Source organism: Danio rerio, chromosome 3, assembly GCF_052040795.2.
Source record: "Danio rerio strain M-AB ecotype USA chromosome 3, GRCz13ab, whole genome shotgun sequence".
NCBI lineage: Eukaryota > Metazoa > Chordata > Actinopteri > Cypriniformes > Danionidae > Danio > Danio rerio.
The window spans coordinates 1,331,462-1,358,477 of record NC_141023.1 but is presented as its reverse complement, the minus strand read 5'-3'; the positions used below and the strand labels follow the sequence as shown (position 1 = coordinate 1,358,477).

The following is a 27,016-nucleotide window of genomic DNA, read 5'->3' as shown; positions in this document are numbered from 1 at the left end:
TATTCAATTATCCATTTTATCTTAAATACATCATTGAGATCTGTAAAATTTAACACTTCAAGGCCTCTGAAGTCTTTGAATAGTGAGCCTTTTTACGCCAAATAAAATCATAAAGAGTTTTATCCAATTCCTCAACAACATTTCTCGAAGTTTCCATTGAAACCTTGAAATTCCTTCTGCTTTAGACAGCAACACTCGACCAAATAAGGACAGATCTCTCATTATCCACATATTATATCTGTTTTTGACCTTTTCAATGGTGGGCTTTAAATTTAATTCATTTCTTTGTTTTAAATCCTTGCTTATTATTAGACCGAGGTAAGTGACAGTGTCTAACTTCTTTTAAGGGACAGTCTTTAAGAGCAAATAAAATAGATTTACTCTTATTCATCCTTAACCCAGAGACCTCAGGAAATTCCTCAATACAGTTAATAACACTCTTCTTTACTATTTTTCACAAGAATTGTAGTGTCATCAGCTAATTGACTGAGTTTTACTTCTTTGTCAAACTCTGAAATTCCTTGACAATCAGCTTTTTTAAAATGAGCAGCCATTACTTGTGCAACTAATTAAAAAAGAAAAGGCGATATAGGGCAACCTTGCCTTATCCCACGGCTCATATTAGATTATGACAAGTCCCATGAGATAATTGGACTGAGCTGTTGCAACCATTATAAAGAGTTTGAATTGCATTTTGAAAAAATATACCAAAGCCAAAAAATTCAATAACTTTGCAGGGCCGGAGTGGGACTCCTGTTCAGCCCTGGAGTTTCAAGCATTGGACCGGCTCAACGTCATTTCCAATGCAGTTTTTAATTACACTATCCGGTCTTTTTCAAGAAAACAGCTGCTTTAGAACTTCAAATGTTCAACCACCTTGCAGTTATATATGTCTTAACAATATATAATAATAATAAAAAAAAATTACTCAAGTGAGGATCGAACACGGGTCGATGACATCGTAACGCAACTTACTAACTGTACTGGCGCTGTTACTTATAAGGGGCCAAAATTATAGTTACATCATCATTACCCTAAAGGCTGCATTTTGTTCATGGGGCTGCGAGACAATAAATAAGAAGAGCGGAGCTGCATCAAAATAATGAATAAAAAGAGTGAGGCTATGGTCAAATAAATAAATAAATAAATAAATGAAAACAAGTGCGACGGCTGAGAGTGCAAGCAGCTATAAACACCGGCCCTCGCGGCCAGAAAAACGGACTGGCCCAGCGGGAACTCTCCCGGTCCTGTTTTGGGAGTGTCCCAATGTTAAATCTTTTTGGTCTGATGTAAATTCTCTAATTGTCCAAAAGGTTTGTGGTGATTTTTCTTTAAGCTAACGACATGTTATTTCGGGGCTATATATTAAAGGAAAGAAATTCCTTAGTGCAACCTTCTGCATAAACCTCATTTTATTTATTGGAAAGTGTTTTATACACAAATGCAAAATACTCAAATGCAAATATACTCATTGTAAGCCTAATTTTTTATATTTTAAACGAGAACTAGGTCTTTATTTAAAAAAACATCACAGACTCTCACAATAAGAAAGCTATTAAAACTTCTAAAATATGTGCTTTATTTAATATTCTGCAATAATTTGTTTTATCTTTGTCATGTCTTTGATTCTTCTCTCTCTCTTGTTCCCTTTAATTTGTTTTACATATATTATATTTGTTCTAAATTTGTTACATTCCACTTTTTTCAAAAAGTAATATTTCTATTGATTATACCGTACTTCTTTCAGTTTTGTATCTGTATTTGTTGTAATGTATTGTTATTATTGCAATAAAAAAATAAAAAAAACCTCTCCCGGTCCTCCCGATTGGCAAATCCGTGCCTGCTTTGAACATAAAAGAGTGTTCAATAGTATCAAACGCTTTTATAAAAGTCGATAAATAATATTAAACTGTCCTCAAGTATAAAATGGTTATAGTCAATTAGGTCAAGAATTAATCTAATGTTATTGCCAATAAACCATCCCTTCAGATAGCCTGATTGTTCTTGATCAATAGTCATAGATTTTTTAATTCTTTTGGCTAATATCAGAGTACATTTTGATATCATTGTTTAACAAACTAATTGTTCTCCAATTTTCCAAGTACAATTGGTCTTTTAGATTTTGGTATTAGTGTGTAATTACTCTTTGTTTTAGTGAAGCTGGAAGTTCTCCAGATATGATTGATTCTTTAAAAACAGCAAGTAAAAAAGGTGCAAGAATACACTGAAAAAATTATTCAGAGATGATTCCTTGGATTTACCCATTTTTTTACGTTAAGTGGTTGTAAACAATGTATTTGTGTTGATATTAAACAAACAAATTAAGTTAAACATTATTAAACTTAATTTGTTTGCTTAAATTCAACGCAAATAAATTGTTGGCAACAGTTCAGCATGCAACACTTTTTTCAGTGTATTATCGAAAGTTTTAGAAAATTCCCTCGTCAACCCATCACTTCCAGGAGATTTATTTTCTTTAAGACTATTAATACCCCTGCTGAAAAATTTAGCTTAAATCAGCCTAGGCTGGTTTTAGCTGGTCGACCAGGCTGGTTTTAGAGGGGTTTTGGCCATTTCCAGGCTGCTTTCCAGTCATTTCCAGCATGGTCTCAGCTGGTCAGGCTGGAAAATGACCAGCTAAATCCAGCTAAAACCAGCTTGACCAGCCTGGTTTAAGCTGGACATAGCTGGTTTTGGCTGGACTCCCAGCTTGGCTAGGCTGGTCAAGCTGGTTTTAGCTGGTCATCTCCCAGCCTGACCAGCTAAGACCAGGCTGGAAAGCAGCCTGGAAATGACCAAAACCCCTCTGAAACCAGCCTGGTCGACCAGCTAAAACCAGCCAACCAGCCTAGGCTGGTTTAAGCTGGATTTTTCTGTAGGGAAATCTATTACTTCTACTGTATTTAAATCTTTATCACATGAATTTCTAAAATCAGTGTCAATTTTATTAGTATTTTCTGATAAACTGCTATGGAAATGTTCTATATTAGTGGGTTCATTGTCTGTTTATATGGACACCTAGCAAGTTATAATGATGCCATTAAATTAGCAAAATAATACAGACAATATAAATCCAAACACAACCAGTGAGTGGCGGTGATGCACCAACAAGGTCAGTTACAACCGCCATTAAAATCCAAAGAAGAAGAAGAGAGCGCAGGGTGAATCAAGACTCGCACACAGAGAGATCGTGGATAACACTGCTGTAGAGAGGAAGATTCCCGCTTTATATCAACTTGAGGAAGAGGAATTGAGAGCAAACTACTGGAGACTGAGCGTGAGTGAAGCTGACTAATGTTACAAGAGTTATAACATGTTTAATAATGCTGTTTATTTCCTGTGTGAGCTCTACATGCACTCATTATTATTCTGTATACTGTGTTAGAGGCCAGAGAAACAGCACACATTGAGCTGAAGCTGCTTTTACATTCACACAGCTCATTTTAACGGCCTCATATTGTTTACTTTCAATATTCGCTCTCAAATCGCCTGTAAGACACATAAACAACACTAGCTTTATTTCTTTAATGCTGTACTTTGACAGTTGTAGGCTGCTAGCATGATTTGGCTAATCAGAATGTGCAAATAAAACTTTTCTGTAATGATTTTATTAAGAAGAGCGTCTGAAAGTGCCAATATAAAAGCAACTTTACCCCAACACAAGCTCACACAGGCGCTAACTGCTAGCCATAGGCGGAGGCTGAACAAACTCCAGGGTAAGGCTGATGTATGTCATGTAATGCTTTTACAAAGATTTGCGACCGACCAAGAAGAGGCTTTAACAAAAGCACCACCTATCAACAAACACGCACATTAAACATTTTATTAAGATCACCCACTGATCTACACTACTCAAAAGTTTAGGCTCAGTTTATTTATTATTTATTGTTATTAATTTTATTTTAAAAATGTATGAATTATTCTGTTCATCAAGGCGGCGTTTATTAACTATTTAAATGTTTAACACTTATTTATCAGATATTTATTTATTAATTACTGTATGCAGTTTCAAATGAAATTATTACTCATTGTTGCTTTTATTACTATTGCCATTATTAAATTGTCTTATTAACAATATTAATAACAATAATAATTAATACTAGAGTGATTTCTGAAGGATTGTGTGACTGAAGACAGAAGAAATAAAGCTGAAAATTCATTTAAATCACTGGTATAAATTATTAAATAATAAACTACTGTTAAACAGTTATTTTATAGTGTAATAACATTTCACAATTTTACAATGTGTACTGTATTTTTGATTAAATAAATGCAGCTTTGGTGAGCAGGAGAAACTTATTTTAAGCATTTAAAATTTACACTGACCCCAAACTATGGACCGCTGTCGCAAATAAGGCCGTACTCACACTATGTACAGTTGCCTCGAACCGGGCCAAACCCCCTCCCGTCTCCCCCTACGGCCCGCACACACATTACATTGGGGCCTAGGCACGCTTACGTCATCGATGCTGCGCTGTTCAGTATAGAAGCACTTTCACTCAGCACAGTGGAGATTTCTTTAGTTATAACGTTTAAGTCATATGGGATGCAGTGACACGCAGTCAGATATGTCGCCGGACAGATCCACCACTTTTGGCGCTCATAAACAATCATAAAGCCTTCCTGCTGTATTAATAAGGAGGTCTGCTGAAGGTGCAGCTGTCGTGCGGTGAGGGGTTTGTGTCTTTAATAATCTACAGCAGTTTGCGTTCACTGAACAGTAAGAATGATTAATAAATCCATATGAAACAGCCCCTTAAAGTCACGTCTCACTTTCAGTTTCGGGCTTTGGCACGTTTTGCACTCACACACAAGCGTACCGCGCCAAAGCCCAAGTGAACCACGCTCAGGCCCACCTCTTCCAACTGGGCCCGGGCCGGCCAAGTGAACTGTGCCTGAGCCCGATTCAGCGCACTCACACTTCTCTAACGATCCGGGAAACGGGCCTGGGCACGGTACAGATAGCATAGTGTGAGTACGCCCTAGAGGTGGGGGTGGGGTCGTGGACGAAGCCCTCCCTATTCTGCCACCCTAGACAGCCACCTTGCCTCTATGTATGTGCTGACCCAGTGAATCCAAAAATCATTGTCTTTTTCATGAGGCCAATCGAAAACCGAACTATGTAAAACTCCAAACTATCGCCTAAACATGATTACTCCACTATAGGCTGGACTACGTAACAGTGAAAATACCAATTTCATTTAATGCTCAAAACAAGTTAAACCAGTGTAATATATTATTATACCTCTCTCGTCATACTCCTTTGCTGTTTTATTACTCATGTCCTTAACCAGCAAATCAGAATAGTCCACTGGCCAGCAGCTTTGGTTCTGTTTTCAGAGCTGCTGTGAACTCCAGTAATAAACAGCGCTCATCAGTGCAATGTGTGGAGTTGGACCGTTCCATTTTTGAGCGGAGGGGGACTTTAAACATGATTGACAAACTTACAATAGCTAAAGTGTTCTGTTAATCATCAACATTACATTCATATTCCGCCTTACACCCGTTACATATTTTCAATGCATTATTTTTCTCAGCTGCTATCTCCGTGGTCTCAGGCCAAGGGGAGGCTAGTCTTACACACACCTGCTCCACCCATGCTGCTAGCTAAACTCATGGAGTGTGATTATGTGCAGCACATGAAAGCTGTGGTTTCTGTGTAAATGTAGACTGATGTTTGGATCCTGGACACATTCATTAGTCTGCAGAAGTGCTTTAAGTGCTCATGCTCATCTCTATAATGTAGATGTGGAATGTGCTCATCTCTTGTGTTTTCTATTGGTTTATTAGACATCAATAGGCCGCTGGCTTTGTTTTGCACACGCTACACTACATTAGTCTTGGCAGATCTGTTTCTCTGTTAGTGAAGCTCCTCCTCCTTCATTTCAGCTATAAATACTGGAATATTCCCATCAGTCTACAAGTGAGGACGAGCATCAGACCTTCAGACAGAAGTCAAATCTGAGTTTATTGAAGGACAGTGGGAAGATGAGTGATCCAGAACCCTGCAGAATTACAGATGAAGACACTGAAGAACAAACAGGTTTGTGTTTATTCCTGATTCAGAAAAAGCTTTGAACACTTCATCTGATGTATCGTCTGCACTATAGGCAAAAGAGTTCAAGAGTTTCAATAAAAGGAGAAGTGTAAATTCACTTTCTATTCTCAGGGGGAAACAGAGATGGACACTCAGCTGTCTTTTATTTTCATCTTTATTACACATTTATGATCATAAGGCCCAAGTAAATTTGATCTGAGCTCATTTATTTGACATCTATAAGTTTGTTTAAATGGGACATGTAAAAGTGCTGGATCTTCATTTATGCTGCAGACCTACAAAAGAAATGTCTACAAATGGAGTCTTTTCACTTCACATTTTGCTCTGATTGTTGATGACTGACGACCCCAAATCAGATCAAGTGGGACAGTATGGGGAACACAGATAAAGAGAGAAAGAAGCCGTTTCTACATTTACTTTGACTTGTGTTTCATTGCAGACAATACAGCAAACATGATTTAATCTGTTCCTCATCATTTTATTGCTTTATTTTAAATAATCGTGTACAGTTGAAGTCAGAATTATTAACATAATTTGGGAAATGTTTAAAAAAAGACAAAAAAAAATTCAAATTTCTGACTTCAACTGTATATCAATTTTAGGTTTTGCAACACATTTCATAAAAAGTTCAGTAAACGCATTAAAGATCAGTAAAGCATTGTTGGGTATCAACTTATGTACATTTTGATAAATTTATCTGCAAGTTTCAACCCTGTGTGAAGCACTGAACACATTCAATTTCCTGAACACAACTACATTACGGAAGTCTTTAATGCAGGGGTCACCAACCTTTTGGATACTGAGAGCTACTTCTTGGGTACCGATTAGTGTTAAGGGCTACCAGTTATTAAATAACACATTTTTCTTAATTTACTTTTGATTATATTTTTAGATTAGATTAGATTCAACTTTATTGTCATTACACATGTACAAGTACAATGCAACGAAATGCAGTTTAGGTCTAACCAGCAGTGCAATAGCAGCAAGTGCAGGATACAGGAATAAGTTATAAAGTGCAGTTATAGAAAACTATGGTGATATTTACAGATGGATGTACTATCAACATTATATACAGGTTGGATATATATGTTATTATTAATAATTCATATTATTAATCTATGTGAAGACACTGATCATGTTAATGATTTCTCACAATAGTTGTCGACAATGATTTAACAAGTTAGATAAATATCAATATGCAACACTTCATTTGTCTGAAATTGTTTTTAAAGTTTTTTTTTAAATATATAACTTAAATTAATTTTCAAATTTACACCAATGCAAGTGCGATTTAAAAAGAATACCTATAGAAATATTAGATGCAGCTTACTCGTATGTGGTGCTATGGTGAGCTATTTTTAGAACAGGCTCGCGGGCAACTCATGTGAACCTGGTGGGCTACCATGTTGGTGACCCCTGCTTTAAAGGGTCACGAAACACCAGAACACATGTGTTTGAGCTGTTGACAGTGGCATATGTGTCCCACACTGCTAAAAACACTATTAGGACACCTATATTTCACTAAAAAGTGTAAATTGGTTGTTTTTGCGTTATTTCAAGTAAATTCGTACTTCTGGTTTGAAACGAATTTTTGAAGCTGCGTCACGGTCATGAGATAATAGCGTGTATTCCAGCGTGCAGACTGGACGTCTGTGCCAGAGTGTGTCTTATTACGTCTTACAGTGTGCTGCATTAATGCATGAGTAAGGCTTGGTTCAAACCAATCAGCGCGCTCTATTGTGCAACTTCATTAATATTCATTACTGTCACAGTGTTTACACGGCAGAGACGCCACGTTGTGTTGGCAAAACAAGCGTGAAGTGTTGCTTTTATAGTTTGCTGCAGTTCAGTTTTGTTTTCATTTTCTCTCTGTGAGAGCGCAGCTGGACTCACGTGTGGATTAACAGTGTACGCGACGCTCGACAACAATAACTTACGTGTCTAAGGAGGATTATTGTTTACCTGAGAGCTGTTCTCATCTGCAAACGCTGAGATCTGGATTCGCTTGTAGTCTCCTCTTAATAAAGACGCGGCTCTAGTTGCTGGTGATTGTCCTGTCTCTACAGATTTGGTAAGTGAGTGACCAGTGCTCTTTGTTTATTCAGTTTGTTCGTATCGAATTAAGTTAACTATTGCGCCGAGTGTAAACATGCTAGCACCGCATTTAGTGACCGGAATAACACACGCGGCTTTCTGACACTACCTGCCGTGTGCATCTAAGTTTCCGGAAAATGCATTTTTTTTTTCTCTCATTCGCCGTGCGGTATCAAACATTGCATGAAAAATACACGCTTAGAGCAGTTCCTCGAATCAAATATCTTGTTTGTGGCGAGAGACATGAATGAATTCTCTGAATGAAAGAGCCAAACTGCAGTTAAAGTCCAACATTTAATAATTTGGCAAATAATTTGACTACAGATGTCCATGTAGGTTAAACACCATCACTTTCTCCTGTGTATTTTGACTGAAACTCGCGCGTGCCCAAATAGACACTCCCACACCCTCCCACTTTAGTTCCTCCGACACTCCCCCCTAAACAGAGCTGGACACGCCCACTTTTCTGACTTTTTCCAAAGTAGAGGTGTGAAAACACCCTGCTGAAACGAGGGGCTTTCATGGCCTTTTAATGCTTTGTCTGTCTTTTGCCTGTTATATGAAAATCATGGTTCAAGTTTGAATTTCTATCAAGAGACTAAGGCCTCGTTTACACTGTCAGGCCTTGATACCCAATTCAGATTTGTTGTCTATATCTGATTTGTTTGCCTGTCTGTTTACTCGTTTTAATTGTGACCCATATCCAGTTCATGCGTTTACACTTGCCATACAATTTACGATGTCGCGCATGCATAAAGGCGGAATCTAGCATCTGTGCCATGATGATATGTATAATCCATTAAGGAATAATATTGTTCTGTTTGCGTCTAAACATTGCGACCATCCACATGAATATTCTTATTATTTTGTTGCTGTCGTGGATATTTTCTCTATTGTCATTAAACGTAAAGCTAACAAATTACTAGATAAAATAAGATATTAATCGGTTGTCATCAGTAAAACAAGCCGAGTCCTTGCCAGAAGCGGCCCAGACTCTACACACAGACTCTTGCCAGATATGGTTAACAGGAATTATCACAAAGGGATGTGCGTGAGCGAGCTGTGGGCCATACTCGGCCCGGATAACACTCGCCGATGTCGTGTCGGAGCTTGGGCCGATTACTAACTGCTATCTGGGACTAGCCACGATGGAAGAAACTGTCTTGTTTTTAACTCTGCGAAATATGTGAAGTGTAGTGTAAGCAGTGAATGGATCAGTCCAGATTTACCCCTACGTTTATGTAATGGTATGGCCCTGATGTGTGTGTGCGTGTAGTTGAAGATGTAGCCTTTGCCTGTGTGCGCACTGCTGTTGGAGAGAATAAAGGTATTCTATGCGTAGCCCACAGTGCGTGTGTTAATAGCGACAAAAAGCAAACGTTACAACAAGTTTGCCCAACTTTAAAATGACTTTGACTCTTCCTTCTGTTATTAGACCGTCGAGAAGCACCACATTGACTGATTTCACGCGGCCGCCATTTTCAAAAGCGAAATCGAGGCTGCGGTGGGAAGAAACCCGGAAGTATCATTGGGAGTTACATAGGAATGTTGTGTAACTGGCTGTATATCTTATCAGCGAAGAAAAAGTGACACAATTTTATCATTTCTCCGCCTTCCGAGTGACCCGAACGTCCGTTCTGAATGAATGGTGAATGTAAAAAGGGATATCAGAGCTGATTTTCAGCTAAGTTAAGGGAAATGGCACTAGTTAGCTAACATTTTCTTTCCCAAACACCTGTTTTAGATGCTATTCATCAAACTCGAGTTAATAAACTGACTCTTTCACTATATTAGACTCGTCACGATACTGAATTAAAAGAAAAACCGACAATTTCACGCTAACATTTAAGGCAATGCTGATGGCTTTCCTGAAACAGCGCTGATTTGCCATTGTGTTCACGTGTTCAACAGAAATGATTGTGATTGGCCGAGAAGGTCATCAGTTCACCCACCGCTGTATACCGAGCACAAACACAGACGAGGCGAGCGATCTGCTTGATGACTCGACTGATCTTGACGGCTGCTTCGCGCTCCAGTCCGTGTATCTGTGTTTGCACTGGGTGAAGAGCGGTAAACTGAGCGCAAACCAAACACAGATACACGGAGACTGAAGCACGAAGCCGTGAAGATCAGTCGAGTCATCCGCGCTCAGCGGCGCTTCCATATTAGCGGGAAATAGCCGGGTTTAAAACTTTAGTACCAGGACAACACTATTACAGACAACACGAGGGTGTGCTGCAGAGGACTGCAGTGATTATCACTCACCGGGTTACATAGACTGAAGTAGGAAAGCGTCCTCACAGTGCCCTGAACTGAAGCCTAGGAGGACACTTAAGCGCATCACTGAGATTGTGATCTTGTTTGATGCTAAATTGCTTTTAATTGTTTAAAATAAACTTATTGAATGATATTGAGGTGATGTTTACACCATTTCTGCATTTTGAAATCTCGTCAACAGCTGGAGGTTTGTAGTCCACAGCATGTTACTGCAATGTTTACAGTGCTGGTCCTATACTTCCGGGTTTCTTCCCACCGCAGCCTCGCTTTGGTTCTTTAAAATGGCGGCCGCGTGAAATAAGCGTATTGTCGCAAGTTTAATGATGTACAGAACGGAACACCTCAAATCTGATCTGCCTGTTTACATGACAGTCGCATTGTCACATATCCGATCTACATCTGATTTATTTCCACATATGAAGGAGGCCTGAAACCCATCTCAGAATATCCCAATGCGTGCTTTTTTTCGTGTTTACACGGCCATAGAACAGATGCGAACTGTGTCACATATGAGCAAAACATCGGAATTGGGTCACATTTAACTGGCAGTGTAAACGGGGCTTGTGTTATACCCGAGTCCTTGTATCTCTGTCTCCCTTCACTTATAGATTTTGACAGAATAGACTGTTCTGTCCTGCACCCCAGCAATATGTTTGAGAAAGCATTGAATCAGAGCTTTTGATGTAACCAGTATTTCTTTTGTAGTATTTTACTTTACAGTACTTTTCAGTACAGTTTTGTGAAACCTCTATGTAGATGTATAGCTAAATGCACAGCATCGTCCAATCACTCTTATTGACATCAACGCGTTTACTCCAATGACCACACAAAAAGTTTAATATTGGGTTCATGTGTTAATAGTTGACATCTTAAAGATAATATGTACAATATTATTATAAAATTAATAATGTTTTAGTTTGGGACCATTGACGCAGCCATTATCTACTTTGATACAAACACAGATTAGATTGGTGCTGTGGATGTTTGCACTGACCATACTGCACATTTTTATGAACTCTTGTTGGTCTTGTAGCTCTATTTTGACAATCCAGGGGCAAAGTCCAAAGCGCAGGTGCAGACGCATTACGGGCGTGTTGAAATCCACTTTTGCTATTTTAATGATGGAAAAATCCGCTTTGCACCGTGGCGCATGATCTAAAAGGGTTGAGCTTACTTTCTTAATGAGTTATAGGTGTGTTCTGAGAATAAACCAATCAGAGTCTCATCTCCCATTCCCTTTAAGAGTCAGCTGCGTCACGCTATAGCACATTTGCTATTTACATGGCGACTTTGTTAGTGGAAAACTAAACGCTTCCCTAGAGAGAAAACAGTTAAACAGAGCATCTGCAGCGCCAGAATGAGAGCCAAGCCTCCTCATTCCTTACTTTCACTCTCGTGGATATTAGAGCTGCACTAATAATCGTTAAAAGATTGCGATCTTAATCCAGCATTTCTACGATTCTGCCAATCATTTTTTCAAGTTCAGGAGAGAAGAAAAGGCGGCTGCACGAGTCTTTTCATTGTTTCACACACGTTGCTCAGTGACATTGACACCTCCAAATGATGTTGAATGAGTCACATAATGTATTTATAAGGTATAATCCATCTTCATATAATGATGTTTTCGAGGCCGAGAAATCACACATGACGAGCTGCTGACCGTGAGCTGTTATCACAGAGAGGGCGCGTGCGTCTACTGTAGTGAACAGAACCTGCGTATGTTGCGAGTAACAGGTAATACAGTTGTAAATGATAATCAGTTTGTGGCACTGAGTGACAGAAGCAGAAAATCAGAGCACATCACACCGGTCCTCAGGTCTCTACACTGGCTCCGTTACATTCAGAATAGAGTTTAAAGTATTATTACTGGTCTATAAATCACTAAATGGCCTAGGAGCTCAATACATTACAGATATGCTGACTGAATACAAACCCAACAGATCACTCAGATCTTTAAGATCAAATAAACTAGAAGTTCTAAGAGTTCAGTCAGAGCAGGGTGAATCAGCTTTCAGCTACTAACAGCGCCCCCTGCTGCTGGAATCAGCTTCCAGAAATGATCAGATGTGCCCCAACATTAGGCACATTCAAATCAAGACTGAAAACACATCTGTTTAGCTGTGCCTTTACTGAATGAGCACTGTGCTGCGTCCCACAGATCGCACTATTATGTCTGTCTATTCCTTTTCATTCTTTGGCATCATGGAGTCTATTTTCCCCCAAAAATACCTGAAATACTGATTCATCTTACCATCGTAAACGTTTCCACTGTGTGATGGTCCATCCCAGACACCTCTGAGCCTTGAGAAGTCAACAGGGATTCTGGACACTGTTAACATAGAAATTCCTTTTGGCACAGTTCAGTTTTATCTGCCATTTGTGGATGTAACTGTATTGTGGTACTTGACAAAAGTAGTCCTGAGCCCATGTGGTTAGAACGCTTATAGATGAATGAGGATTCTTGATGCAGCGCCACCTGAAGGATCGGTGATCACGGTTGTTCAGTTTAGGCTTGCGCTCTTGTCCTTTACGCACTGAAATTTCTCCAGACTCCTTGAATCTTTTAATGATGTTGTGCACTGTTGAAGGTGACATTTCCAAATGTCTTGCTTTATTTGTTTGAGGAACATTGTTTTTAAACATTTCAATCATTTTCGATCCTCTGCCCATCTTTGCTCCTAAAGAACTAGACCTGTTTTGGATGCTGCTTTTGTACCAAGTCATAATTACAATCACCTGTTGACATCACGTCATTATCTCACCAATTTATTTTCCAATTATTTGGACTGTGTTGCAGGTCTGAATGACAGGAAAGGATGTATATTTACAAATGAAATGAAGTTGACCAAACAAAACATGCAATATTTTGTGTTCCTATTGTCTGCAATGAAATACAATAAATTGTGTTTTCCAGACTGTCCCAACGTTTTCTGATTTGGGGTTGCACTAAAAACTGAACCTCTTTACCTTTAATTTTAGATCTTACTGAAGAGAGTGAGGAGAGTGAAGATGATGAACTCCTAAAAGCTGAGAAAACACCTCATTTACAGACTGAAGATGCTTTAATGCAAAGAGACAAGAATCAATTGACCTGCAGTCAGTGTGGGAAGAGTCTGGCAAGCAAAAAGAGCCTTAATGAACACATGATGATCCACACTGGAGAGAAACCATTCACATGCACTCAGTGTGGGACGAGTTTCAGACACTCATTCTCCTTTAATGAACACATGAGGATCCACACTGGAGAGAAACCGTTTACATGTACTCGGTGTGGGAAGAGTTTCAGGCGTTCATCATCCCTTAATGATCACATGATGATCCACACTGGAGAGAAAACCCACAGATGTGATCAATGTGAGAAAACATTTTTGAGGGCGTCAGGACTGAAACTCCATTTGAGAGTTCATACAAAGGAGAAGCCTTATTCATGCTCTGAGTGTGGAAAGAGTTTTACAAAGCAACCACATTTAAGACGACATCAGAAGATCCACACTGGTGTAAAAGAGTATGTGTGCTTTGAGTGTGTGAAGACTTTCATTACAGTTATAGAATTAAAACGGCACCAGAGGACCCACACTGGAGAGAAACCGTACAAGTGTTCACACTGCGACAAGAGATTCAGTTGGCTAGAAATTCTGAAAAAGCATGAGAGGACTCACACTGGGGAGAAACCATACAAGTGTTCACACTGTGATAAGAGTTTCAGTCAGTTAGCAGATCTGAAAACACACGAGAGGACTCACACTGGAGAGAAACCGTACAAGTGTTCATACTGTGAAAGGAGATTCAATCAGTTAGGAACCAAGAACCAGCACCAGAGGATTCACACTGGGGAGAAACCATTCAAATGCGCTCAGTGTGGGAGGAGTTTCAGACACTTAACACACCTCAATGAACACATGAGGATCCACACTGGAGAGAAACCATTCACATGCACTGAGTGTGGGAAGAGTTTCAGACTCTCGTCCTCCTTTAGTATTCACATGCTGATCCACACTGGAGAGAAAACCCACAGATGTGATCAATGCGGCAAAACATTCTTGAGGCCTTCAGACCTGAAACGTCATCTAATAACTCATACAAAGGAGAAGCCTTACTCATGCTCTGAGTGTGGAAAGAGTTTTGCACATCAGCCCTATTTAAAACTACATCAGAAGATCCACACTGGTGTAAAAGAGTATGTGTGCTTCGAGTGTGGGAAGACTTTTATTAAAGCCGAACATCTGAAACAGCACCAGAGGACCCACACTGGAGAGAAACCGTACAAGTGTTCACACTGCGATAAGAGATTCGGTCGGTTAGAACATCTGAAAACACATGAGAGACTTCACACAGGAGAGAAACCGTACTCATGTGATCAGTGTCTGGAGAGATTCACACACTCGGTGCAGCTTAAGAAACACCTGAAAGTCCACACTGGAGAAAAGCAGCACACATGACATCAGTGCAGAAGAGCATTCTCTGGTGTGTGAGGCTGTTTTGAATCAGGAGTGAAGGTGAAAACACCATAATCACACACAACATTACAATATGAGCAGGAAAACTGATGTTGTTTGCTATTAGAGAAACTCTGAATTCAGTTTTGAACAATGTCATAGATATATACACTAGATATGGCATAGGGACCCTGAGCATGCGTCAATAGCGCCGCCACATTGGTACAGTGCTTCTAGGACAAGTGTCATTCAACCGCACTAGACAAGACAGTGTTATTACGTGAAGATGCGGGACTTTAGCGCTGTCTACGGGTGTAGTAACGAGCAAACAAAGAAAACAAAGCACAAAGGCAGAACATTTCATAGGTAAGATTCAGTTTTTTTCTGTTTTTGTATGTTCTGAACTTTGTGCTAATCAGGTAGCGTTATTGAGGATAACAGTCACTTACTGCATTCACCATACGGCAAAGCAGCTCCAACTCACACTAAACACTCGGCTTATGCTAGTTTTGTTGAATAAAATCAGCAAACAATGCAAAAGAAATATGACAACGAGATGCTGCGCTGCCAGAAACTTGTATTATTGTCGGCTAACGTTAGTGAAAGAGTCGTTCACAAAGGAATCGCTCCCTCCGTCAGTATGAGCAGTGAAAGCAGGAGAGGAGCTGTGTTTCAGGACATGATTAGATCAAATTTAACAGGGAGGGTGAATAGTACATTTCTGTACACACAAACACAAGCTTTTTGTCAGGAATGCCCGTGCGGTCACTGATCCATCAATGTAGAAAAGTGATGTAAAATTAGTATTTTCGTAATTAGAAAAAAAAATTACATACTAACATCCAGGAAAACTCCCGATCACAGATATATGTGTATATGTGTATATCTCTGGCTTTGCATGGCCACAGTCCTCCACTGTACCTTGGTCCCGCATTTATTTGAAAGGAGCGCTTCCCTGTAGCAAGATGGCGGCGCTATTGACGCATTCCGTCCAATAGACAACAATAGGCCAGGCGACATCTAGTGTATATATCTATGGAACAATGTAACTCTAAACTCATTTCCATTCGTGATTCACGCTGATCATCTTTCAGTTCGTGTCCTCGTTGTTTCTTATTCTGTAATTACTTTCTACGTTTGCGCATTATAATTTTTCACACAATGTCCATTTTTTGATTTACATCCGAGATAAACTGGTTTGTGGTTTAAAGTCATTCCACTTGTCCTGAGTATTTGTTTCATTTATCAACAAAGTTTATCAACAGTGTAGGGCACAGGTCTCAAACTCAGTTCCTGGAGGGCCTCAGCTCTGCACAGTTTAGTTTCAATCCTAATTAAACACACCTGATCAAGCTAATTATGTCCTTCAGGCTGGCTTTAAACCTACAGGTAAGTGTGTTGGAGCAGGGTTGGACCTAACTGTGCAGGGTTGTGACCATCCAGGAACTGAGTTTGACACCTCTGGTGTAGGGGACTAACCTACGTTTTAAGATCGATTAGTGATTTATTAATTCGTTTCAATGAACCCGGATATCTTGAAGATTCAAATCATTGATTCGACTCAACTGAGTCAGACTGAATCAGATAGAAAGATTCACACTCTGTCTACCTTTTGTCCCGCGTATCTTGTTTATATTATTCCTGTGGCCAACGATAATAACATAACAGTATTGGGTTAACTTTTTGCAAGGTAACAAGATCTATAGCTCCAGGCAATGACTTAGAATCACATAAACACGAACACAGTTCTTACAAAATAAGAGCAGATTTATTGAGCTACACAACGATACATGAGACTAACTACGTAATAAACAAACAAAAGCGTGCACACACACCAGAGGCAGTTCAGAGGATGTGAAATGAGTTGACAAAGTCCCAAATTAATTGTAGTACTTCCTACTAGATCTTAGAATCACACCTGAGAAACCGCAAAAGCAGAGATTTGGCTCATGTTGAACTGCTTAACCGTACGTTCACACTGAAAGCGGCGAGAACGTCCAAGGTCGCTCTGGCCGCCCTGGCGACAACGCTGTCTGCCTTCAGCTCCGGCGGCGAGAGCGTCAAAACTCGCTACAATAATCTCGTATTTAAAGGAGCCGTTGCAGCATATCAGTTACATTCCTGCATAAAACATGTTTCTAGCGTGAAAATGTTGCGCACTTCTTATCAAATTCATACAACAATGGAAGATCAAGTTGCGTGTGGTGTGGCTTTGCTCTATTTATCCAATATGTGTCCATATGTCTGAAATATCCTGAAGCAGCAGTACTGTTTTGTACTGTCACATCGCGTGAGATTCCCGCTTTTTAAAGATAAATGTATATAACATTAATGCACATCAGTAACTCGCCAGTAACTTATTTAAAAAATGTTCCTGTAGTAAAACATTGTAAATAATTGGAAATCCGGCGACCACAATAATCAAACCCTTGGGAACAACTGTGGTCAGAACCAAAGTTCACAGGTCTGTGTTCTCTGAACTGCTATCAAGCGGTGGACGTCTTCATTCTGATTGCTTGCCGCCGAACCGCGTCATAGCTCATTACCATAAAGTTGACTTCATTTCAAATCTCCTCGACGCTCACGCCGGCGAAGACGCGCCGCGCTGCTCCTCGCCGCCGGCTCTCATTGAAAATGAATGACTTCTGGCTACTTTTTTTTTTTTGATTGTTTATTTATTGCAGAACAAAGCCAGCATACATAGCTAGCAACAACTATATACAAGCCAGGGTTTGCATTAAATAAAAATACATAAAGAAATTACAAATAATAATAATAATAATAAAATAAAGACATTACAACAATAAATGAATAACAATACACAGAGAAAAAAAAAAAAAAAAAAAAACTCTGGGGTGAGAATTAACTAGTTATTATATAAGAAATTTTCTCAATAAAATCGGACCATGCTTTGATTGTATGGGGTTTAGCTCTGTTAATTCTTGCAGTGGAACGTTCTAACAGTGCAATATTTTTTAGTTCAATAAGCCACATTTTATCCGCTGGAAATGAGGGTTCATGCCATATTTTAAATATAACTTTCTTGGCTGCAGTTAGTGCAGTATGAAATATCCTGCGTTGGGAATTGTTTAGGTTTAGATCATAATCATCATTCAATAAACAGATATTAGGGTATTTGGGAATGAACATCTCACACAATTCTGAAGTAATTTGAAATACCTTATCCCAAAATGTACTGATAAGTGGACATTCAAAAAACATATGCATATATGTCCCCACAGAGTTTGAATTACACAGTGTACAAAAAGGGGTAGGTAACCGTTTCATGCGGTGAAGCACATATGGAGTTGCATAAGCCTTGTGGATCAGTTTATAGTGTATGAGTTGATGGGCAGGATTCTTAGACATCACCTGGATACTTTCCCATATCCAGTCCCAGTTCAGTTGGTAAGAGGACAGTTCCTTTTCCCATATTGTGATGATGGGGAGTGCAACAGAGTCATAATTAAGCAGTTTGTTGTAAATGCATGAGATTGATCCACGTGACTGAGAGAAATTCACACAGTCCCGCAATGGATGATTGTCCAAATTACAGTTCCACGGAACTCCATAAGCGCGCATTGCACTTCTCAGCCTTAAATACAGAAAGTAGGAATGTCCGGGGAGATTGTAACCTTCTTTCAAATCCTGGAAAGACCTCAAGCCCTGGTTGTCGAAGATATCACCCAACACAGAAATACCTTGATCTGACCACAGCTTATATATAAAGGGCTTACCCCCAGATTGTAAATGATAATTGTTCCAAATCGGAGATTCTTTTGTAAATTTGTTGGTGCATCCAGTAAATTTGCAAACATCATACCATATTTTAAGGGAGTCAACCACTATTCTATTATCAATTTTTTTTATTTTCTTAGGTAATCCCGTAAATAACAAATCTTGTAGTCGGTGTGGATGCACAGCAGATGATTCAATGTTACGCCAAGCAATATCAGAATCTACTTCCAACCAAGTCTTAAGACTGCGCAGTCGACATGCCCAGAAATATAGTTGAATGTTAGGAACTGCCAACCCCCCTTTAGCAGGTGTTTTCTGTAATGTTTTAAGTTTAATTCGAGGACGTTTGTTGTTCCAAATAAATTTAGTTATAATGGAATTTATTTCTTTAAAAAACGTCTTATGTGGAGAAAGAGGAATCATGGTAAATAAAAATAGAAGTCTAGGTAGAACATTCATTTTGATAATCGCAATCCTACCTTGCAGAGAGAGTAATAGTGCGCCCCATCTCTCTAGGTCCTGTCTGATATTGTTGAATAAGGAACTATAGTTTTGTTTGACCATCACCTGAAGTGAAGGAAGAATCTGAATTCCTAAATATGTAAATGCGCTATTAACTGGAATTGAAGCGGGCACTGACGTGATATCACTTCTCCCCGACAGTGGCATTAGTACAGATTTCTCCCAGTTAATCTTATACCCACTCACTTTTCTAAAATCATTAAATATTTTAAGACATTGAATAATAGAGGTAGAAGTATCTGACATATATAGTAGAATATCATCAGCGAACAGAGAGATGTGATGTTTAGAATTATCTATAATGATAGGGGCGATTACATGATCCTGACGAATTGCCTGGGCCAAAGGCTCTAACGAAAGGGCAAACAACAATGGTGACAATGGGCAGCCCTGTCTTGTGCCTCTGCCCAGCAGAAAAGCACTTGAGCAGCTCAACCCTGTTGACACCCTTGCAGCTGAATTACGATACAGAGTTTGTACCATATGTATAAACTTTGGACCAAAGCCCAGACACTTCAAAACTGACCAGAGATATGTCCATTCGACCCGGTCAAAGGCTTTCTCTGCATCTAGTGAGAGAATAGCACTTTGATCCTCAGTAAGTTTGGACTTGTCCATGATATTTAAAAGTCGTCTGACATTATCCATAGCAGAGCGACCCTTAAGAAAGCCTGTCTGGTCATGGGAAATTATAGAACCGGCAATTTGATCTAAACGGCGGGCTAGAACTTTTGCGTAAACCTTAGTGTCTGTACAGATTAGTGAAATCGGCCTGTAACTAGAGCAGCTAAAGGGGTCCTTCCCTTTTTTTAAAATCAGTGAGATAAGGGCAGTATTCTGATCTCTGTGAAAACAACCTGTATCTATTGCAAAATTTAAGGAATTTAGAAGGAGTGGTCCTAGCAAGTCCCATATCACCAAATACAACTCTGGGGGTAGACCATCTAGGCCCGGGGCCTTTCCTTTATTCATTGACTCTAGAGCTTCTTTTACTTCACTTAATGTAATTGGAGAGTCTAAAAATTTCTGTTGCTCATCACTTAGGCAAGGGAGATTTAGTTTTGATATAAATTCAATTGTTTGTTGATCCTCTACCCCCACCTCGGAACTGTAAAGATGCTCATAGAAGTTCTTGAATGTAGCATTCACCTTGTCCGGAGCAGTATACAGGGTGCCCATACTATCCTTAATGGCTGTTATTGATGACATTGCCTCATTATGTTTCAGCCTTAAAGCTAATAATTTAGTGGGTCGTTCTGCATTAAAATAATAATTTTGTTTGGTGCGATGAATCAAAAATTCTGCCTTTCTTAATAAAATTGCCTTGCAATCAGATTTTAAATTTCCTAAAATCCTGCTCTTCTGTTCTGAAAAAGTTTCCTTTAAGTCTCTCTCTATTATTTTAATTTGTTTTTCTAAATGATTTAATTCTTTAGTTTTAGATCTATGTTCATAGGAGGCAAATGATATACAGTTCCCTCTCAGAAAACACTTGGTTGTTTCCCATAAAATCTGCGGATTAACTGCTGAACTGGAGTTTTCTGAAGGAAACATGGTCAGCTTATCTCGTAACTGTTTAATAAAATCATCTTTCAGTAGCAGAGTTGTGTTAAAGCGCCACCTTTTTGTCCTTTGAAATCCTGTAGGGGGTGATAAATTACAAATTACTGCCGAATGGTCTGAAATGAGCATGGGGAGAATACCTATGTTATTTACACTCTGAATTAAATATTTTGATATAAGAATATAATCTATTCTTGTAAATGTCTTGTGTCGGGAAGAATAAAAGGTATAGTCTCTAGATTTTTCATTCTGCAGCCTCCAGATATCACACAAGTCATTATCCAGAATAAGCTCATTCAATGCCCGGGAAGACTGGTCACTGTGTACAGCGGACGGTGCGGAGAGAGACTTATCAATAGAGGGATTAACAACTGCATTAGCATCCATACCCACTACCAGATTGTAGTCACCAAAGCTAAGAAGGAGCTTGGTAAGCGAAGGAAAAAAAACTGTGTCAAATTTATTTGGGGCATAGACTGAAACAAAAGCTATTTTTAAACTATTCCACGATCCCAAAACATATGTGATCCCCCCATGATCATCACTCCCTGATTTCTCTAATATAAATGGGAATCTTCTATTTTGAAGTATTAGCACTCCTCTTGAAGCGCTAGTGTAAGATGAAGCGGCTATAATTTTAAAATGTCTATTTTGACAACGAGTAACATCTGAGGCCCTGAAGTGGGATTCTTGTATGAGAGCTATATCGGCTCTCTTGCGATGTAAATAATCCAGGCATTTTGTTCTCTTTACCGGTGAATTCAAGCCATTGACATTCCACGATATCACGTTGATATCATTCATAACAGAACGCATAGATTAAACACTTAACAGATAAAGTGATCATTTTAAACCCATAAATAGCACACATGTAATCAAGAATGTCACCCCAGAGAACCATCAAATTGAATATATAATAAGAAAAAGCAAACCCTGTTAACAACAACGAAATAATTAAATTAAATAAAAACAGAATAAACAAAATATAAATGGCAGCCTGTAGAGAGAGAATACAGTCTCTCTTACCTGCCTGGAAAATAAACAAATTCGAGGCCATGCGCTCGAGCTGCGCGGCTATACCCAGGGAGCCGTGTCTCGCCTAATCAAATGTCCATATCAGTAATACAACTTAAATTCCTACTTGAAATATGTAGTAAGCACCCTTTATATGAGGCAAAATTTAGTCAGTTGATTGCGCCGTCAGGTTTTCTCCCATCGGAGTGTCAGCATTTAGCGATGAGACGAACTTCTCCAGATCTGTGGGTGTTTTGAAGAGAATTTGCTCACGGCCGTTTAACACTTTCACCACTGCTGGGTATAACAAGAAAGACTCAATGCCCAACTGTTGGAGACGTTTCCTTTTTTCTGACATAACTTTCCTTTTTTGAGACGTGCCCTTGCTGTAATCGGGGAAGAACCATAGTTTGGTTCCTTCGTAATTTAGGGATGAAGAATTTCTGGCTTCCTTAAGAATCGCTTGCCTGTCATTGTACCGGAGAAGTTTGAAAATCAAAGTGCGCGCTTTCTTTCTGGAGGAATCTTCGTTCGCGTACAGGCGATGTGCGCGTTCAATCTCGATCACCTTCCCTTGCAAGGCCGGCAGCCACTTAGGAATCTGGTTCTGCAGGAACTGAATTGCATTGCTGCTTTCCGCGCCTTCAGGTAAACCCACCAATCTTAGATTATTTTGTCTGGCCTTGTCTTCGTAAAGCCAAAGCTTCTCCTGTAGCTCCTCCACACGCGACGTGCTGGCAATCGAATCCTTTTTAATATCGCGCACTGTGGATTGCATATAATCCAGTCTGTCGCTGACCGCTTTGACATCATTTTCCAGGGAGTTAAGACGTGTAGAAATCTTTGAAATTTCCTCCCGAACGATCGAAGACATACTTAGCTTTATAGCGCTCAGTTGTTGTTCGAGCATCTCGGCAATGGCGTCGTGAAGGCGTTCGTCATCTTTAGGTCGTTTTTTGGAGGGCGAGTGTAGCAATTCTCGTTTGGATGCCATCTCTGATGTCTCTTAACAAAAGCGAATACTTAAAACCTCAGTTTAAAGCTCAGTAGGAATATTTATAAAAGAACAGGACATCTGAAGCAGAGCGCGTTTCACTAAGCAGCCATCACCGTCCGTTGCGCATGCGCATCTCACTGACTTCTGGCTACTTTGACGCTCTCGCCGCTTTCGGTGTGAACGTACGGTAAGATCAGTCTGCACCAGATCAGCAGGAGACGACGTTTGTTTGTTATTTGTGCATTTATTGAAGTCAAGCTTCTCTCGCCAGGCTGGCCTTGGGGAAGCACGTGCTCCTGATTGGGTGGTGAATTATTCGATGACGTCTTTGGGATTCCCTTGCTCGTGATTGAGGGACTTTGTGGAATTTCGTGCGGTTTCGTATTGCATAAATAGTATGTGGTGACCCAATCGTGTGGCGGCGCGGTGTCCGGGCAGGCGAGAGGAGGGCCGAGTGCAACAGCGAGCGTGAACAAGCTAATGCAAAAAGCAACGTTTTCTTGATGCAGAGTGTTTTTAAATGACCAGGTTTGGTCCATCCCCATGGCACTGCCTTCCAATGAGCAGTTGCCATGAAGGGCAGTACCATCATAGCAAGGGTCAATCATTAACAGACTGCTTGTTGATTTCACGTGGTAAATCTCTTGTAGGTTTGTACCTATCTTACGTCAAATGTTACAAGACGAATACTGTTTGTACTACTAATATTTCATTTACACCAATGTATTGCAAACGTCACTAACTTTCATTCAGTACCAGACATCATACATTCCAGACACATACTGATCAATTTAATCTGCTATAAGAGTTAAAACAACACATTGATTAGCCTGGTTGGATGGGGAAAAGCTATGGCATGTTATTCAAAAATACATCTGCCTTATTCTAACATTTTCAGAGATTGTCTTTCATTCGAATGCATTAATTACCAGAGATCTCTTTGTCTCTATGAAATTGTACATCTGGCAGGATGTCCCATATGACTAAAGCCTGGTTTATACTTCTGCGTCAGGTGACCGGCGTGACCCACAGCGCATGCAACACGCGTAGCTGTGCATTTATACTTCTGCACGCTGTCTCTGTTGGTCTGCATTAACACGCTAGTTGGCAGTGAGGTGTAAATGTTCCACAGTGTCGAGTTTCTTCGCTGCTGTTTTGCTTTTCCTGAACACTTCCGGGATGTACAAGTGGCTCAAACTCGCTCATTTTGAGGCAGGAACCGGCGGACGTGCAACAACTTTAACTATGAGGTAAACACAAAACAAAACTTTCCATCCGGAGCTCCTTCACGGGACTCCACACTTGTAAACAATCGCTCCATTGGGTTTGCGCCATTCGCGCGGCTCTCGGTCCCGCCCAGACTTGTCAGCGCTACCAAGCCGACCAATCACAGAGCTTACGCTATGCGTCGTTGCGATGTGTAGTTACATTTTTTGAGAGGTGCACATCAGCGAAGGCCACGGCGAAGGGCTATGTGTCAGTGCTGTAGCATACACCGGTGTTTGACGCAGAAGTAGAAATCAGCCTTAACGCATGACCCGGGAGTCATTTGAAAGTCTTGTGAGAGCCCCATTGTTAGGTGATTAAATCATTTACCAAGTTGGATGACGTTACCCGAACATCTGCAGCCAAAGTATTGGTCAAAATACTCAAATCAATTGGCGCTCTGTTATCATGATGGTATAAGCCAGGGGTCACCAATCTCAGTCCTGGAGGGCCGGTGTCCCTGCAGGGTTTAGCTCCAACTTGCCTCAACACACCTGCCTGGGTGTTTCAAATACACCTAGTAAGAGCTTGATTATCTTGTTCAGGTGTGTTTGATTAGGGTTGGAGCTAAAATCTGCAGGACACCGGCCCTCCAGGAACAAGTTTGGTGACCCCTGGTACAAGCCGTCGAGCCAGATCTAAATAACTGAGGCAATGTGAGGTCGATTTCCAAGCCTGATTCAAACTGGTTTTGATCACTGCAATGTGAGTCCCTTTAACAGAGTTTGAAGATTCTCACCATGTTTACTTGTTATGGAGCAGAATATAAATATGCTATATTTTAATTATTTCAACTGATCAACAGATTTCAATTTAAATATTAAAGCTTATTCAATGTTTACATTTATATAGCTCGTTAATTGCTAAAGATGAGTTTAGCTTTCAATATCAGCTGTCACAGATGTCCAGATAAATCATCCTGTACTTAATTACTCAGAGTTCTAAATTCATTTATAAATGCACGTCTGGTGCCATCTTGTGCGTCTCACTCTAGGAGGAATTGTGCTCCAGTATTGTGTGTAGATTTCAGCATCAGGTCGAATTGCGACATCTCTTATATTAAAGAATCCCGCGATAAACTTAATTATTAAGCTTGATCATCTGTGTTTTGCATCATTTCCTTGCTTGCTTTCCTCATACCGAGAGGTGGAGATAAGACGAGAAAAGGGAATAAGCATGTAGCACGGTTGGTTTGCTCTTATATGGCAAGCTGTTTAGCGTAATCCCTTGTTCTGACTAAATGTATTTAAAGATAGCAACAACTGTGTTTTGATAAATGATCATTGTAATTTGACTAGTCAGAATGACATTACAGATATCTGCAATATAAACCTGCACCAAAAACACTTGACAAAGAGACATCTGAGATAGAGATATCTGTATTGTAAATATATATTTGACTAGGCAAAACTCCATTTATGATATCTGTAATTGCCTATTTAGTATGCGTGTATACATGTTTTAGTATACATGTTTTCCAGATTGTCACAACTTTTTCTGATTTGGGGTTGTACTAAAACTGAATGTTTTTTTACTTTGATTTTAGATCTTACTGAAGAGAGTGAAGAGAGTGAAGATGATGAACTCCTAAAAGCTGGGAAAACACCTCATTTACAGACTGAAGATGCTTTAATGCAAAGAGACAAGAATCGATTGACCTGCAGTCAGTGTGGGAAGAGTCTGGCAAGCAAAAAGAGTCTCAATCAACACATGATGATCCACACTGGAGAGAAACCATTCACATGCACTCAGTGTGGGACGAGTTTCAGACTTTCAGACTCCCTTAATGAACACATGATGATCCACACTGGAGAGAAAACCCACAGATGTGATCAATGCGGCAAAACATTTTCGAGAGTGTCAGAGCTGAAAGTCCATCTTAGAACTCATACAAAGGAGAAGCCTTATTCATGCTCTGAGTGTGGAAAGAGTTTTGCACAGCTGTCACATTTAAGACGACATCAGAAGATCCACACTGGTGTGAGAGAGTATATGTGCTTTGAGTGTGAGAAGACATATTACAGCGGGAAGAACAATTGCTTGAAATAGTAAGTCAGGGGTGTCCAAACTCAGTCCTGAAGGGCCGGTGTCCTAGAGAGTTTCGCTCCAACCCTAATCAAACACACCTGAACCAGCTAATTAATCCCTTACTAGATAAACTAGAAACTTCCTGGCAGGTGTGTTGAGGCAAGTTGGAGCTAAACTCTGCAGTGCACCGGCCCTCCAGGACCGAGCTTGGACACCCCTGAGTTAAGTGGTTGTTGTAAATAGTTTAAAGTCTGAAAACAAGTGTTAAAAAGTCAGAATCAGCAGAGAATTCAAGGGTTGTGCATATGTGTGCGTGCATCTCTAAGTGAAGTTTCACAAACTAATTTGGAGAGGAGCACGTGATGTGATTGACTGCAGCTGGCCACTCATCTACATTCATTAGTTAGCCAATCAGATTAATCCAAACTCACTATAAGTAGCCTAGCTGGAACTACTCCCTTATCTACGTTTTCTGAGGAAACCCTCCATCCACCCCTTCCTCCTCCTTTACCACCAGGGAGCTCTCGAGAACCACCTGATCTCGTACTCCTCTCGCATGCTCTATTGACCTGGTGGGAGCCCTGGGCTCAACTATCTCCGAGCTCAGGGTTCTCTCCCGGACCTGCTAACAGTTGTCAAACAATATCTAAGTGTGAACTCTTGAAGTAAGTAACCAAAATCATTGCAGTTTGAATCTTCATGAAGTTTTTCAGGTGATCATACTCATTAGGGCTGTAACATGCCAATGCATGCGTTTAATTTGGCTAAACGGTTGTATTATTGTTAAAATGTTTGTCCGTTTACATATTTGGCATAGATGTTATCTATATAATTCTTTATTTAAACATAATCAGACGGTGATGATGCAACTGATGCACACTGAGTTGTTTACAATGAACCTGGATGCACGAGCGCAGCAGCTGTGTTCATGTGAACAGTGCATGCACAGCACTAGCCATTCCCTGTATATGCCCTGCCGATGATACTTCAACCAATAAAATCCTTGAATTTGTTTTGAGGAAA

The 27,016-nt window shown here is 39.9% G+C and overlaps 1 protein-coding gene across 2 annotated transcripts; it reads left to right on the top strand.

Annotated features, from left to right (window-relative positions):
• The first annotated feature begins 3,141 nt into the window (after positions 1-3,141).
• On the top strand, positions 3,142-27,016 carry LOC137490252 (uncharacterized). 2 transcript variants are annotated; one of them, XM_087243625.1, is made up of 5 exons: positions 3,142-3,277; positions 5,890-6,043; positions 13,409-14,925; positions 25,512-26,003; positions 26,200-27,016. In XM_087243625.1, exons 2-3 carry the CDS (start codon positions 5,989-5,991, stop codon positions 14,866-14,868), a joined length of 1,515 nt encoding a protein of 504 aa, XP_087099751.1. In that variant the 5' UTR covers positions 3,142-3,277; positions 5,890-5,988; the 3' UTR covers positions 14,869-14,925; positions 25,512-26,003; positions 26,200-27,016. The 2 variants fall into 2 exon arrangements, with proteins under 2 accessions (XP_087099751.1, XP_087099750.1); XM_087243624.1 differs by having other exon boundaries at positions 25,512-27,016.